The sequence below is a fragment of the Alosa pseudoharengus genome, unplaced genomic scaffold, assembly GCF_046254945.1.
Source record: "Alosa pseudoharengus isolate Yale_2024_CS ecotype anadromous, Long Island Sound unplaced genomic scaffold, YU_APseudo_1.1 YU_APseudo_1.1_scf_8, whole genome shotgun sequence".
Taxonomy (NCBI): Eukaryota; Metazoa; Chordata; class Actinopteri; order Clupeiformes; family Clupeidae; genus Alosa; species Alosa pseudoharengus.
In genome coordinates, this window is record NW_027468870.1 from 8887650 (window position 1) to 8901869 (window position 14220).

The window sequence follows — 14220 nt, forward strand, 5'->3', positions numbered from 1 at the left end:
TCATAATAGTCTTAGACTTCTCTCTTTTAATGTGTAAAATAAACAAGTAATGACCGCATCACTGAAACTTCATGGTAAGCCCTTTATATCATCACTTCCTCATAATCAATAATTACACACAAGCAGAGCAAACTGTGCCCTGGGTGGCTCATTCTCTCTCCATCTGTGTTATGTGTGTTTGTGTGAGGAGGAGCTGTAGTAGTTTTAGGCCTTAAGGGAAATAGGTCCCTTCAGGGCGGAACAAGACCCTTCTCCTGCGCGTCGGGGTCCGGTTCGCCCTGTCGGGACCTATTTCCTGATAATGACCGGCGTTCTATACATTATCCCTTACATGTTTTCCCCTGCTGCTGTAAATAGCAAACTTCTCGTGACTTATCCACCCTGTACCAAATGAAAATTATTTTGTTGTGGAGCTGAAGGATTAACAACAGGCAAAAACTATCTCCAAAGAGCCATATCTACTGACAAGGTATTGTTTCACGATTCTCGCGAGATTTGTCAGGCCGCCGTTCTTGAAGTTGCATGACTGGTTATCTTGGTAGCGACTCGCTACATATATGCTGCATAGCTATGCTAGGTGAACTATTACAAGTTGATTTACCATCAAATTGGCTTCATAAAGGTTATATTAAGGTGACAATCTTGCATAGTGTACCTTTAAATGGCTTTAGCACTTGACCCACAACCAAGTGGGTCCAACTGGGTTCAATTCTGCGTCCTATATCCTAATATTTTTGTAACATACCCCACACTGTGAAACAGTTCTGTATTGGGCTCAATGTGCAGCCAGCCATAAACCTAAGAATACCATAAACCTAATATTATCGGGAATTACAAAAAAGGGCCCAATCGAATGATGCTGGTTATGTTTTTTTATGACAATGAAGTATTTTAAAATAAACTGCAGCTAATGCACAATTGCGGTCAATCCACATTATTTATTATTATTATTTGCATGCGTCTAATGTTTAGGAAAATACGATATGCTCCAAAGTGCCTTGAGATGTGGCACTATAGAAATTAAATTGAATTTAATATGCACCTGCATATGGAGATTTGTGAAGTACACAAAATGGTTGAATTACTTGCATTTGTGTGCAAGGACTACAGCAATGAATACAACTATACAGCCACAGACTACAAGTAGTCAGGTAGAACTGGAATGTGGACATAAGTGTGACATAAGGTACGAATGCAATTTTTTTGCATAAATTGATAGGTAAGGGGGTGTCCTTTCAGAATCTGACGGGTGCCGATCAGGCACCCTTGAGCATTTTCTTTAAAATGACATCATCTGCCACACCCCTTTTTTGATCATAGGAAATCATCTAAATAGACATTAACATATAAACCCATCATGTATGGTATCAAGTTAAAGCTCTTCTCATACAGAAATAAGCTTTGACCATAACAAAGGTAAAAAAAAAAATAGTTTAGGTCCCTCCAAAGAACAAAATACATTTTGCAAAGTGACCTTTAAGGTCAGATTACGTTCCTTTTTGCTGCATAATAGCTTATACCTCTAAATCATGTCATGTTTGGCATTGCAACGTGGCATCATGGCTTTGCGTTTCATACACGCCACTTCAAAAATAGCCAACTGGCGTGTTATCTGCACGCATTTTGAGCTATCTGCGTGTATGTCAACGGCGCGTAAACATACACGCCACTTATCGTCTCACTTCTGCGTGTATGTCAACGGCAAGTATATGGCGCCCTCTAGGGTTAGGGTTATGCCGTTGATAAACACGCCAAAATGCTATTATACATTAGATAACACGCTAGTGGCCATTGGAATGTCATGCATACGCAGTTCATCAGTCTGGGTATTAAATTAAATAAATTGTGGAACTGCCATGTAGCCTTATACATACAGGGATACAATCATTCAATAGTAATTCATTTTAATATAAATATTATAGCAAGTCTGATGTACCCTAGTTCAACAACTTGCCAGTTGGCTATAATTTCGTCGCTGAATTTCAGACAGCAATGTTGTGAGGTACTTCTCAGGTAGTTTGCACATTAAGTATAACTGTCCATAGATTACAGACAACAATATTTTCACCCATTTCTAGGGTTGGGTATCGTTTGGGTTTTATCCGATACCGGTGCTAAATCGATACTTTTAAAACGGTGCCGGTGCCGAAACGGTTGAACCGGTACTTTGTTTTTAAAATGTTTTAAATTAAAATGGTCTAAAGCATGAATTGATTTTTTTTTTATTCATAAGACAAATTTGAACATGAAGTTGAACTGTTATATTCAATTTACTATTAATATCTCATTGCTCCTACGAATAATACATTCAAATGTTAAAACAGCTTGCCATGCATGCACACACAATGGTTAGCTCTGCTTTCAAGTTTACCCAGTGTAGGCGGTTTGCCATAAGGTATGTTAAAACCGCTTGCCATAAAACTGCCAGGTCATGGACAACGGCATTTGCAAGCAAGCTAATCTAACAGGGACTCTACTTTCCAGTTAATTCAGTGTGTTCCCAAATGCTTCAAGAAATGTCATGTCTTAACTCATAACACGCAGTAGCTTTGAACATGTTAGGGTACATGTCGGTGTTGAAGTGTTTAGATTCCCAGCGCTAGCCTAGTAGGCATTTTAACAGCAACTATGGCTATGCGCTAACACCAGCTGAGTTTAATTAACGATAACGTACAGAGATGGTTTCGTAGCCTCTTTGACAGCTCAGTGACATCAGGTAGGCTATGTAACCTACATATTTATGTTTTTGCCAGCTAACTTTTAACATGATCTTCATATTCATTGTGATGCTATGGGCCTCATGCACATGAAAGATTAATATCATGCCATTATGTTGTTTAACACACCGTGAAATAAAGTTTTCATCTTACAACTTAGCTGATAACATTTCAAATAAATGTCAGTTAGCGCATTAGCAAGAATATTGTGTAACGTATAGGCTAGCCTACTGTTGATGTTGTTTCATAGCCTTTTGCTTGGGTGTAGTTAGGTAGGCCCGCTAGATTTTGACAGGAGCTCGCGATATCGCTTTAAAGTAAAGCTACTTGGGCTCACGCAAGCTGTCAAACACTGTCCACTCGCCTATGTGGTGCACCCCTCTGGTTTATACATCCAGTGTTTATCATATGTTAGCTAACTGTATCTGGATGTGTTGCTATCAGAGCAAGACGTTAGAGATGGCGCATGACATGCAGTGATGCCTCGTATGTATATATATATATATATATATATATATATATTATATATATATATATAAAACACTATTTTAGCATCGAAATGAGGCACCGAAATCCACGTTGTTATTCGATGCAGTTACTACCGTTTGTGTCGGCACCGGTGCCATATTAGAACCGTGTTTCGGTGCCCAACCCTACCCATTTCCAACATTTTTTTAATGCTTTAAAAACAGACACCACAGTCCAGGATTGATACCAACTAAACTGATTTGTGAAGTACTTGACAATTAGTTAGCATGTTAACTATAATTGTCCTTGAATTTGACCCCTGAATTAGGCCTACAGTAAACAATATTTTTCATCCAAACATTTTTCTTTAATGCTTTAAAGACAGACACCACCGTCCAGGATTGATACAAACTAGTCTGAGTTATGAGGTACTTGCCAGTTAGTCAGCACATTGACTATAACAGTCCTTGAATTTCCCCCCTTAATTACAGTGAACAATTAGCCTGGAAATCCAGACCCTGGAAATCTAGAAAGATTAAGGGTCTGGCCATGACTAATATAATGGCCCAATTCAAGGGGTGGTAGCCTACCAAGCATGCATTTTAAAATCTCACTGCACGCAATTGGATAACACTACAACTAATGTTTACAGACTGATTCCGGACTTTGACGTAATTGGATAACACTACAACCAATGTTTACTGACTGATTCTGGACTCCATGTTGCAGCACTCTGGTCATCTGTTTAGCTCGCCTCTGGCCCGCCTATATCAGATACACCGATGTGATTTGTGCCCCACGATACAAGGGACATAAATAATGAGCATCATTGCCAGAGTGACTCGGTCCGTGTACTTTTTCGTTCATTCATTATTCTGTTTTGGAATAAAATATTCAATTTAAAAGAAATGGCTGTATTCTGTTTTCAAAATGTATTGTCATCAAATAATAGTATTAGAAAATTGGACAACATTTCCGATCATTTTTGAATTTGCAATATTTATTTGTTCGTTTATTCACCAAATTCACACGGCGGCCATCTTTCTATGACGTCATGCTCAGGGTGGGAATCCTCTGGGGAAGTCCAAACAAATAGCTTAAAAACTGTTAGCTGTCCGGTGTTTGTGATTAGCCCAATTATGGCAAGATGGTCCAAAAACCTATCTACCAGCCTTGACATGCCAAGAAATCGAAACATGGACAGATGAACAGGTCAGCACCCCTAAAGGAATCAAGAAAAAAGGATACAGCAACTGGATTGAACGTTATATCCACGATGTTGACGGTGCGTTTGCCATGCTGTTTTTACATTGTGGAATAAATGGATACACTTTCAAGCAAGGACAACGCTTGGGCTTTTCTTAAACGGTAACAATAACTTAAGCCCTGGAATGACCTGGTTGACGCGCTAACATCTCAGTAGATCCGCAGTAGGCCGATCTTCTACAACACCATACATGATGGGTTTATACAGTAATGTGCATCTAGTTATTTTTTATGGTCAAAAAAGGGTGTGTGGCATATTATGTCATTTAAATGCTCAAGGGTGCCGGAGCGGAACCCGTCAGATTCTGAGTCTACACCCCCTAAACTATCAATTTATGCAAAAAATTGCATTCGTACCTTATGTCACATCTATCCTGGGGTTCTGCCTGACTAAAGGTTTGATGCCCTAGTCAATAGTGTAGATATTCTCTGCAATTGGTCTCCTGGTCCTGATTTCATAGATGATATGAGGTGGCTCTTTTGATGACAAGCTGCAGAGGGAAATCAAGAAAGAAATTAAGTTTCATTCCACTTGAATTTACAATTAACAAAAATGTTGTTAGCATTTTTTATATAACTTTTCAGCCTGCAACTAAAAACAAACTAATATTAAAATGTAACTAGTATGTTTGTTTTGTCACATACCATCCTCCCTGTAGAGCTTTTTTGTAAAGTCCACCTACAAGGGCAGAACAGTAGAGTAAGACTAATACACCAGAATTGTATGCTTTTTGCTTGTGCAAATACATAACATGCAAAATGCATTTAATCGTGAAAATGTAGTCTGCCATCAATATATTTTTGTATGTTGCCTTTTTGTAAAAAATAAAGAAATTAAAAATACTGACACAACAACAAAGTAATGGCTTTCAAAGGCTGTCCTGTATGATTATTGCGGTCTCTGTCTCTACAGTGTTGATGATTGTGGTAGGTAAAAGAGTGAGTGTACGTTTGAAACCCAGCAGTAGCAGAGCACCCACGAGGAGTAGCAGAAGACTTAGGGACAGGGAGAGCACTGGTACATTGATCTGCAGTGTGATGCTTGGAAATGAGTCTTCAAACTGGAAATGATAGAGAATGAATACAGTATAAGACATTTTAATTCTACACTTTGATTTGTCCAGTAGAGTTTTACAAACTGAAATGCATATTAGTAAGGCAGTTTAAAAATTGGCAACCTCCATTCTAACCCAGATTGGCTCCAAAAGCAAGACAATTCCCATAGACCCCCACATGTTAACATGTCCAACTTTATAGCAAGAAATAGACCTCATGGAAAGATCATCAAAAAATGGCAGAAAATACTGTAACAAGGTTTGTTGTTATGTTAGCTTTCAGTATCATCACATCATACACATGAATCCAGTGGCAAGCATGTCCCTAGTTTCCCTGTGATCTCACCAGAAGTTAGGCTACTGCCGCTGGCTGCCTTCCAATGACGTTGTCGACAACAAATCTGTATGACACGGGAATCAAGCCAAAAACCTCCCAACCGTCCATCTGATCGACCAACCGATCAACCAACCTAACATCATACCACCCGCCTTACTGACATGTATCAGAACAATTGCCTTTTTATAAGCTGCCTACATATACATACATGAACTTACACGTATCCAACATGTGCACAGAATTGGTGCAACATGTACTTATTCTGTTGGAACATGGTGGATACATGTAGGCTTGTGTTGGAACATAAATACATGTAGGATCACTGTACAATGATGAAACTTCATTAAATGAACATTCATCAGCCTATTTGTGTTGTTATTAGTGATAAGCTATTGTTGCTTAAAATGTATGCGTAATACTAATGTAGCCTAGTCGCTTTGCACAAAACCATCTGCAAAACACTATAACCGATTGATTATCTGTGAGATATGAGAAATGCCAACGGCTGGCCTGCAGTTTGAATATTAGGCTTGAGATTAGCATAGTCTAAATGCTGTAATGTTGCCACTAATAAAGATAAGTTTCTAAAGTAGGCAAACAAATTAAAAGTGTTTTGAGCTGAAATGGCATGAAGACTGGTGGACTGTTGTAGTGGACCGCCTGGACCTTTGAGCAAAACACCAGTGAACAGAGAAGCCCGCAGTGTCAATGCAGACTGCTTGGGGGACCTATCCAGCTGTGGATTGCCAGTCGAACTGGAAGGCTTATCATAAATTCGCATTTATTTCAATTTGGCTATAGGCTATGACAAGGCCGTAGTCATGATGTTAACATTTCAATAAATTTCCTGCCATCCAAAAATATTATTAAAAGTCATTAAGTCAGTCAATTAGGGTATTCCAAACTTTTGACGGACATGCATGGATGGATTTTGAATCCCTGGGCACAGATGCAAAAAGCCCTCCCCAGTTAAGAAAGGGGGGTTCGGGGGCATGCTGCCTCGGAAGATTTTTTTTTTTAAAAATTACCCTTTAAATGATGACTTCTCATGAGTTTTGTGGAAAGAGAAGAGAAAGGCGGAGAAGCAACTTCACGCAGAGGCTTGGGCTTCAGAGCCCCCTGAGCTCTTGGGCCCATGCAGGTGCATTCAGTAATCCATCCCTGGACATAGACCTGTGATATGATTCCATTTGTCTCCAAAATGTATATTTTAAAAGAAATTACAACCTAGAGTATATTTGCTAACCTTTAAATTACACAGAATGCAATGGCTCTTTGTCTAATTACTTAGGGACCGTTCGTTATTTATAAACGGGATCACCGGAGGGATTTTGAGTGCTTCGATCAAAAGTTGCATGACCCTCCCCTGCCTGCAATATAATTTTCAACGACCCTCCAGCAGCATTTACAAAAATGACATGACCCTCCCCGGCCAATTGACGATGTCTTCCGCCCTCGCTCTTACGCGCTATGCTATGATAACACATCAACATATGCTAACGTCCTAAAATCAACCTCTGCTTTCTGATCTTACACATCACACTTCACCAAGATGGTGGCCATTTCAGTAGATTTACTCGCTAACATTGTTGTGGAAACACAATAAGCATGGAAACTAAATGCACACTTCCTGCAACTGCATTAGCCTACTTGAAAAGTTACTCCTCTAGTAAGTATTCACATGAAATAAAACAATAAAGCATTGAGACCATTCAACAAAGCACACTGGGTAATAACAAATTCAACACATGAACTTGTTGCTTTTTTCCGGGTTTATCATTTTAACGTTTCCCTGCTGTCTTGCCGTTTTAATATTTTCCTGTAGAATATCCCATATTACTGTAATACTCATAACATTAGTCCTGCATTCTGGCCTGTCTCTGTGTTGTCCTGTTGTTACCCCTTGCCCTTCCAGTGAAACAGATGTATTCAAATCATCGTTTTGCTTGCTTGAATGCGAACTCAGAGTGATGTTAACCTAGGCCTATTTAAGTTAACGACGTGGTTGTCGTGAGAGCAAGATTCATTAGCGCTTGCGGTGTTCGGCTAGCCTAGAAATCTAGACACACCCTAGCGGCGGCAAATTAATTTGCTCAGCTTGTACGTCTAGTATCGAACCATAGGAATTTCTATTGGCTTAACACCGTGGATGACGGCCAATCACAGCGCTCTATTTCGTTAGAGAGTCTTAAGGCGGGCTTAACAGGATAACGACATCCTGCGACGGTGAACAACAAGGAAGGTGGCTATGGCAAACGAAGAGCGGTTGTTTGAATCGGCGTTGGCGTCAACTTTGGAGGAGTTGGACTTGTGCTTTTCTTTGAAAGTAGATCAACACAATGCACTTAAGTCATTCCTTTCGAAGAAGGATGTATTTGCCGTTTTGCCGACCGGATACGGATATGGTCGTAGCGCTGGCCTATTGCATGCCTAGGCAGTTTGAAAGACAATTCTCTGCCCGCCCCTTGGATTAAGCGAGGTGAATGATTCGATGCCAGACTATACATGTCAATGATATAGGATGGCCCCGCCAGGCTAGTGTTCGGCCGTAGGCTATGCCTATGTGCGCACCTGCCAGGCTACTCAGCTAGACAAAGAATTCCCCCTGTATATTCACTCCAAGTTGGCCTACCGTAACTTACCAACTACACTGTAGACCATAAACTGGCTATTTATATGACCAAATGTATTTGTTCAACTTTATGAAGCAGAATTACGCACTGCTACTTGGAACGTAGGCCTAACACATTTTTGTTGGCAGGAGAGAGAATGACAGCGATTAACAAATTGCACTTGTTGCTGGTTACCAATAAATACTATATATTTTTTTGCAAACAACAAAAACAGAAAGGATGGAGACAGCAAAGCTAGAGATGGGCAGGAACAAGGTCAATTGGTAGAAATGCTTGTCAAAACGTTAGGAGCTGGATGTGTGGATGAATGAAGCATGCTTTGTGTTAAGCATGCACACTGTTTAAAGTTAGGCTACACGGTAAACTACAAGTAAACCAAAGTTAAATTTAGCTTGTTTAGGGCTGGATAAAGTTGACCAAATGGATATAGGTTGTTAGGCGTGAATAAAGTAGGCTACTTTGTTGCTCCAACCCTTCCAACGTTAATGGGGATGAATGTTGACATTTTCCGTATTTTGCGTGAGAAACCCGGGAAATCTCCCTTATTTTCATTGTTCAATGTTGACAGAGCTATGGAACGAAAGACAACGTTATATGGCGACAGAAATCAACAATCAAACAAGCCACTTTTATTTTTTGCTGTTTTCATTATTACAAAAGATGGGTGACCCTCCCTCCTAGACAAAAAAAAGTTAGGTGACCCTCCCCTCAACAAAGAATAAAAAGACATGACCCTCCCCTATTTTCCTCCGGTGACCCCGTTTATAAATAACGAACGGTCCCTTACACCTGAAGATTGTTTTTTTAACGACTAAGGCTTAGACTCATAGGTTTGGACCTAGAATGTCCACACATCTCCTAGACAACCAACCATTATTCCCATTTTGGTTTTAGAATGACAGACAGAAAGATAATTGTTTTTTGTTTTTTTCTGTTTTTGGTTTAAAAAACGAATAATGAATGAACGAACCATACACGGATTGTCCATATCCTTTTTGCTGCTAGCCAGTAAATATGGGTTTACATTCTGTTTTTATTTGCATTTTACACAACATCCCAACTTTTTCTGATTTGGAGTTGTAAAAAGTTTAATTGTCATGAAAATATGAGATTAACTGTCCCACTTGTATTTCAACACACCTTCAGGTTTAGGTTGAATTCATTGTTAGAGCATGGATAAATTCACATTGCATGGAAAATGTTGCACTCACCAGTGTTTCAGATTGAACTTGACTTAAATTTTTCCTTAAAATATCAAGATGAGATGATATGGCACTCCTCCAGTGTTCTGTTAAAAGTGTGATTTACATGTAAAACATTATTATAATTGTATTGTATTCCGTGTAACATCTTTCATACTTGTTAACAGTAGTGTCTTCAGAAGGCCTGTGAGTCCTCCTGCTTGAGAGTGGTTTTAGAATCTCGGTGAGGATGTCATTCCTCCATGCAAGAGAACAGGTCTGGCTCATACCTACAAATGCCATGTTCCACACAATCCATCACTTATATACCATTTAACCAAACTCTCTCTCTCTCTCTGGGGTTGGAGTTGGTATTAGCTGATGTGTACAATTCAGGTGTGTGAGTTCAGAAAAGACTGAAAACAAAGTTGAAACCCGCACTCTCAAGCACTAGCTCTTGAAAAGTCTTTATTGCTTTATTGCCATGTCTTAAATAAACGTAGGCCTACGTGTTTTGGCCCTAAACATGGTCAAATAAAGACTTTTCAAGACCTAATGCTCCAGAGTGCGGTTTTCAATTCTGTTTTTACAATCCATACTAAACCAGCTGCTCATCAACAGCACCACTGGAGTTACATTTGACCTATTCTCTTGTTTTCCATTATTTGTAACTCATATTGGAACTACAAGATATTACATTGCATAAATTACTCCAAAATATCAATGATTAGCAACATGGTAATGATCTGATCATTACCTGTTCATCCATTGCTGTTAACCCACAGGTACAATTTAATACCTTAAAGAGGTTCCCCAGCTCACCTGTTGACGCCAGAGGAGACTCAGTGCTTTGTGCAGATGTTGTTAATGGTGGCATTGTAGTTGGAGCTAAATTGAAACAAGTACTTCAAGAAAATGTTGCATATAAGATAAAACATATTTACATTGAGTAATAATCTTACATTCAGAAAATGAGTCTGTCTGAAAGAAAAAATAGGCTACTGCCTTCTAAGATAGCATTCGGTGGCGGCCAGGCATTGAGGGATGGTTGAATCAAATATTTGTATAAACAGGGTTCCTAGGGGTCTTGGAATTACTGGAATAACATGGAATTTTGGAATGTCCATGGAATTTTACATTTTTATTAAGATACCTTTATTTGGCCGGATTTTGAAGAGAAAAACATATGACGGTTTACTACTCCTCATTTCTACTACTCTACTACTCATTCTGGCGGCTATCTTGTTCAGAGCTGGTACCTTGATGCCTGCTACAGCAAGTGACTTAGTTACAGCCAGTGAGGTAGCTAGTTGCTGCCTTCTATTTCAGACAGACCCAGTGACTGCTAAGATGGTTCCATATGGTGTATGGAAGCTTCAGTAAACAACGCTGAAAATGTGAAGGTCAGGAATGCTTATGTAAACTTACCTTTCAAAACCTTCAATGTATAGGACACTTTTTTGTCATTAAAAAGCCCATCTATATCCACTCTGCAGCAATAGGACCCACTGTCTATTTGCTGGATTTTCTGAATACCAAGATCCATTTGGCCTGAGAGAACGTCTCCAATAAGTCGGTACCTGTCAGATATTTTTGAAATAACTCCGTTGTCATCTGCTTGCACAAGAATGTCATTACACCAGAAGGTCCCACAGTCCCGGCCCCAACATACATGGCTGAGACCATGACGCCTCACTGAGTAATGGCAGGCAAGGACCACAGAACTCCCCTCTGTCACTTTAAATGGCTGGTTCAATGACTTGGCCCCTGTATATGAGAGAGCATTGAGCTTATGAGGGTTTTTTCCTACTTTGTGATCAATTATTTCATTGAGTGTTTTGGTCATTGTCAGCATCATTATTGGATGTGGCAGGTGTGCAGTCACTCGTAAGTTCACTTATTTACCATCAATGCATACACATTGACTGGATTGATTGTTTCAGAGTCATTGTGATCTACATTAATAATTGTTTATGCATGTTACGCTCTGTGTAAAATAGTCTTAGTTTTTATTTTAGTTCTATGCATCAACATTGTGAAATATCAAAGTAAGCAAACAAACAACAAAACTGGTGCTGTACAAAATTATGTTGGAACAAAAGCATAGAATATAATTCAGTTGCATTTTTTGTAAAAAAAATAAATAATAAATCAGCAGGAACCCCTGAATGAAAAGGCAAAAGGTGATTTTAACACCAGCAAGAAGTTTTTGAACCATTGCAGAAGTTTTCAGGTATAAGCAGCATGACGTCAATGTTCAATATGTTCAAAGTTCAAGACTGGATTTTTGAACATTTCAAACTGTATGCCAATATTAGTACACATGTCTGACTGTTTTACTTGCCTGAGACTGTTAAAAGCAGAATGATCCACTGCAGCAGAGCTGAGCTTGAGGGAGCCATTGCGTGTGTAAAGTGTGTTTTGTGGGGAGCTCCGTGAGCAGTAGTGATAGGTCACAGAAGAGAGCACAATAGACTTCTGTGTTCTCATGGCTGCTGCCGGCGACATCTCCAACTTGGACAGGCGCATACAGACCACTCTGCGCACCCTGTCTCTATATATGTCATTCGTTCCCCTACATTTTTGCATTTAGAATAGCTCTGGGGGGGGGGGGGGGGGGGGGGGGTAAATAATGACGGACACCAGGTCTTCAACTTGGCCCGTTAAAATCTAAAAAGTATCATTTTAAATCTCAAAGTCAACAACTAAAGCAGACATCCATAGACCGGACATAAGGCTGCATATAGCAGGGATCAAGTCTCACGGAATGGACGTGAGACACACACAATTCAACAAGTTCACACGCAGGGCTCGAATTATCTTTTTGTCTTTAAGGGGGTCTCTCTATCTCATTAAGGGTTTGCACATCCCGCGCATAGCCTACACTGTAAAAAATGACTTTGGGGTGTTGTAAATCTGCTATAGTTAAATGTGTATTTTTTTTTTACAATCCCACAAAAAGTTTTAATCTGGCTCAAACAATGTGTATACATAACAAATCTAGTTGAGAAATCTCAGCAAGAAATGTAATACTTTCTAGCTTCATCACTCTGATCTGACCTTAGTCATGGTGACTTTTTTGTGTAATAGTCTTAATTCTACGCCTCTCTGTGCTCAGATGTTTGTAGCCTGACTACGTTTCCTATCTCGTACTGTACTTCGTAATGCATGCTGCCCAGCTTCATGAAGAGAATCATGGACAGCATCAGGGATCCAATCTCAACAACACCCATGCTTCCTACAGCTGCTCCCAATGCTGTACTCTCTCTCTTGATCACATCAATGACTGTCAAAACAGCCCTCGGGGTGAATTAGGTTGGGGACAATGGTGGTGCCATCACAGGAGGGAGAGGTTATGTTGGCACAGCAGGTCTTTGGATAAGCCAGCCCAGTGACCTGAGTAAATGTGGACCCCACAAAGTCGTTGGTCATGTTGGTCAAGCCACAGCAACTAAACTTGGTCATGACAACATTCCATGCAGTGGATATGGGGTCTGGAGCAGCCACTCCCATGTAAAACTTCACCAAAAGAGTCATTAAAGGTATCAGACAGCATGAATCCCACTGAATTACTGTACACCATGATAACAGTTACACCGACACTGTGCAACAACCCACATCATCATAACGACAAAGAACATTGCCAGGAGGCAGCGATTCTCCCTGCAGGCCCCTGCACACCCCATTATACTGGTGAGGCTGACGATGGAGCCCATAGCAATGCAGATGTAGCTGAGGTTGATGAGCTGCATAGAGTAATGGCCCATCAAGTCGACTAGGCCGCACCATATCTCATCCATGCACCCAGGCCGACCAGCAACATACCACTCAGGAATATCACTGCACAGGAAAATACCATTGAATGCTTCATACATAAGTATGTGCGATGACCGGCCATCTTAGTTAAATGTGTATAATAAACATAAAATTACTACATTCTGTCATTTCCGCTATAATATTGAATAATCTACACTCAAGTAGCCTACCTAATTTTATTCTGTAAAAAATATGTGTGACAACAGATGTTATGTATTGGTAAATTTCATGTAAGATATATGTAAAATGTGACAACTGTCTGGTGAAATGTACCCTAAAATTGTTCGATAGACATGCGCATTTGACATGAACATGAACGTTACCAGTGAATCATCCGGCGTGACGTTCTCCTAAATTCGACCCATCTTCTTCTTCACTTTGAGGTAAGGGTTTGATTCTCAATGTGGTAAAGATGCTGCAAAACCATGAAGCTCGAAAATGTATCCTCGCAACTTGCAGTAGAGCAGCAGGGGCGTGCAGAGACCTTTGAAGGGGCAGGGGCTCAAATTTAAAAAAAAGGGCACATGGAACAAAATGTTCAGAAAACGAGTTAACTTTATTTAAACACAATTTGAATGGTGTAAACTGGAACTTAAGTTTTACATTCCCTAGCCTATAAAGCTTTAATCATCTGAACCTGAGCTGGACATTTTTTTTATTTTAATTTTTTGCATTTAAATTCTAGCATTATGCTATTTCAACGATGATGGTGGGACAGGCTATTATATGGTTTAGCAATTTGCAAAG

At 39.8% G+C, this 14220-nt stretch overlaps 1 protein-coding gene and 1 pseudogene across 1 annotated transcript; both read right to left on the reverse strand.

Annotated features, from left to right (window-relative positions):
* Window positions 1-4857: 4857 nt before the first annotated feature.
* Window positions 4858-12059, reverse strand: timd4 (T cell immunoglobulin and mucin domain containing 4). Its single transcript, XM_076274357.1, has 7 exons — window positions 12002-12059; window positions 11086-11424; window positions 10480-10545; window positions 9688-9764; window positions 5401-5512; window positions 5097-5130; window positions 4858-4942 (listed from the first exon to the last, which is right to left on the reverse strand). The coding sequence occupies exons 1-7, from the start codon at window positions 12057-12059 to the stop codon at window positions 4858-4860; spliced, it is 771 nt and encodes a 256-aa protein (XP_076130472.1).
* A 696-nt stretch (window positions 12060-12755) lies between these two features.
* Window positions 12756-13528, reverse strand: LOC143112112 (tetraspanin-16-like; annotated as a pseudogene).
* Between the last annotated feature and the right edge of the window lie 692 nt (window positions 13529-14220).

Excerpts from the sequence above, each read along its gene's own strand:
- timd4 (XM_076274357.1), bottom strand. The coding sequence starts at position 12,059 with ATGGCTCCCTCAAGCTCAGCTCTGCTGCAGTGGATCATTCTGCTTTTA. Across the intron at positions 10,546-11,085 it reads TACATTGAAGGTTTTGAAAG|CTCCAACTACAATGCCACCA; the intron begins GTAAGTTTACAT and ends GTTTCAATTTAG. Across the intron at positions 4,943-5,096 it reads AAAGCTCTACAGGGAGGATG|CTTGTCATCAAAAGAGCCAC; the intron begins GTATGTGACAAA and ends TTCCCTCTGCAG.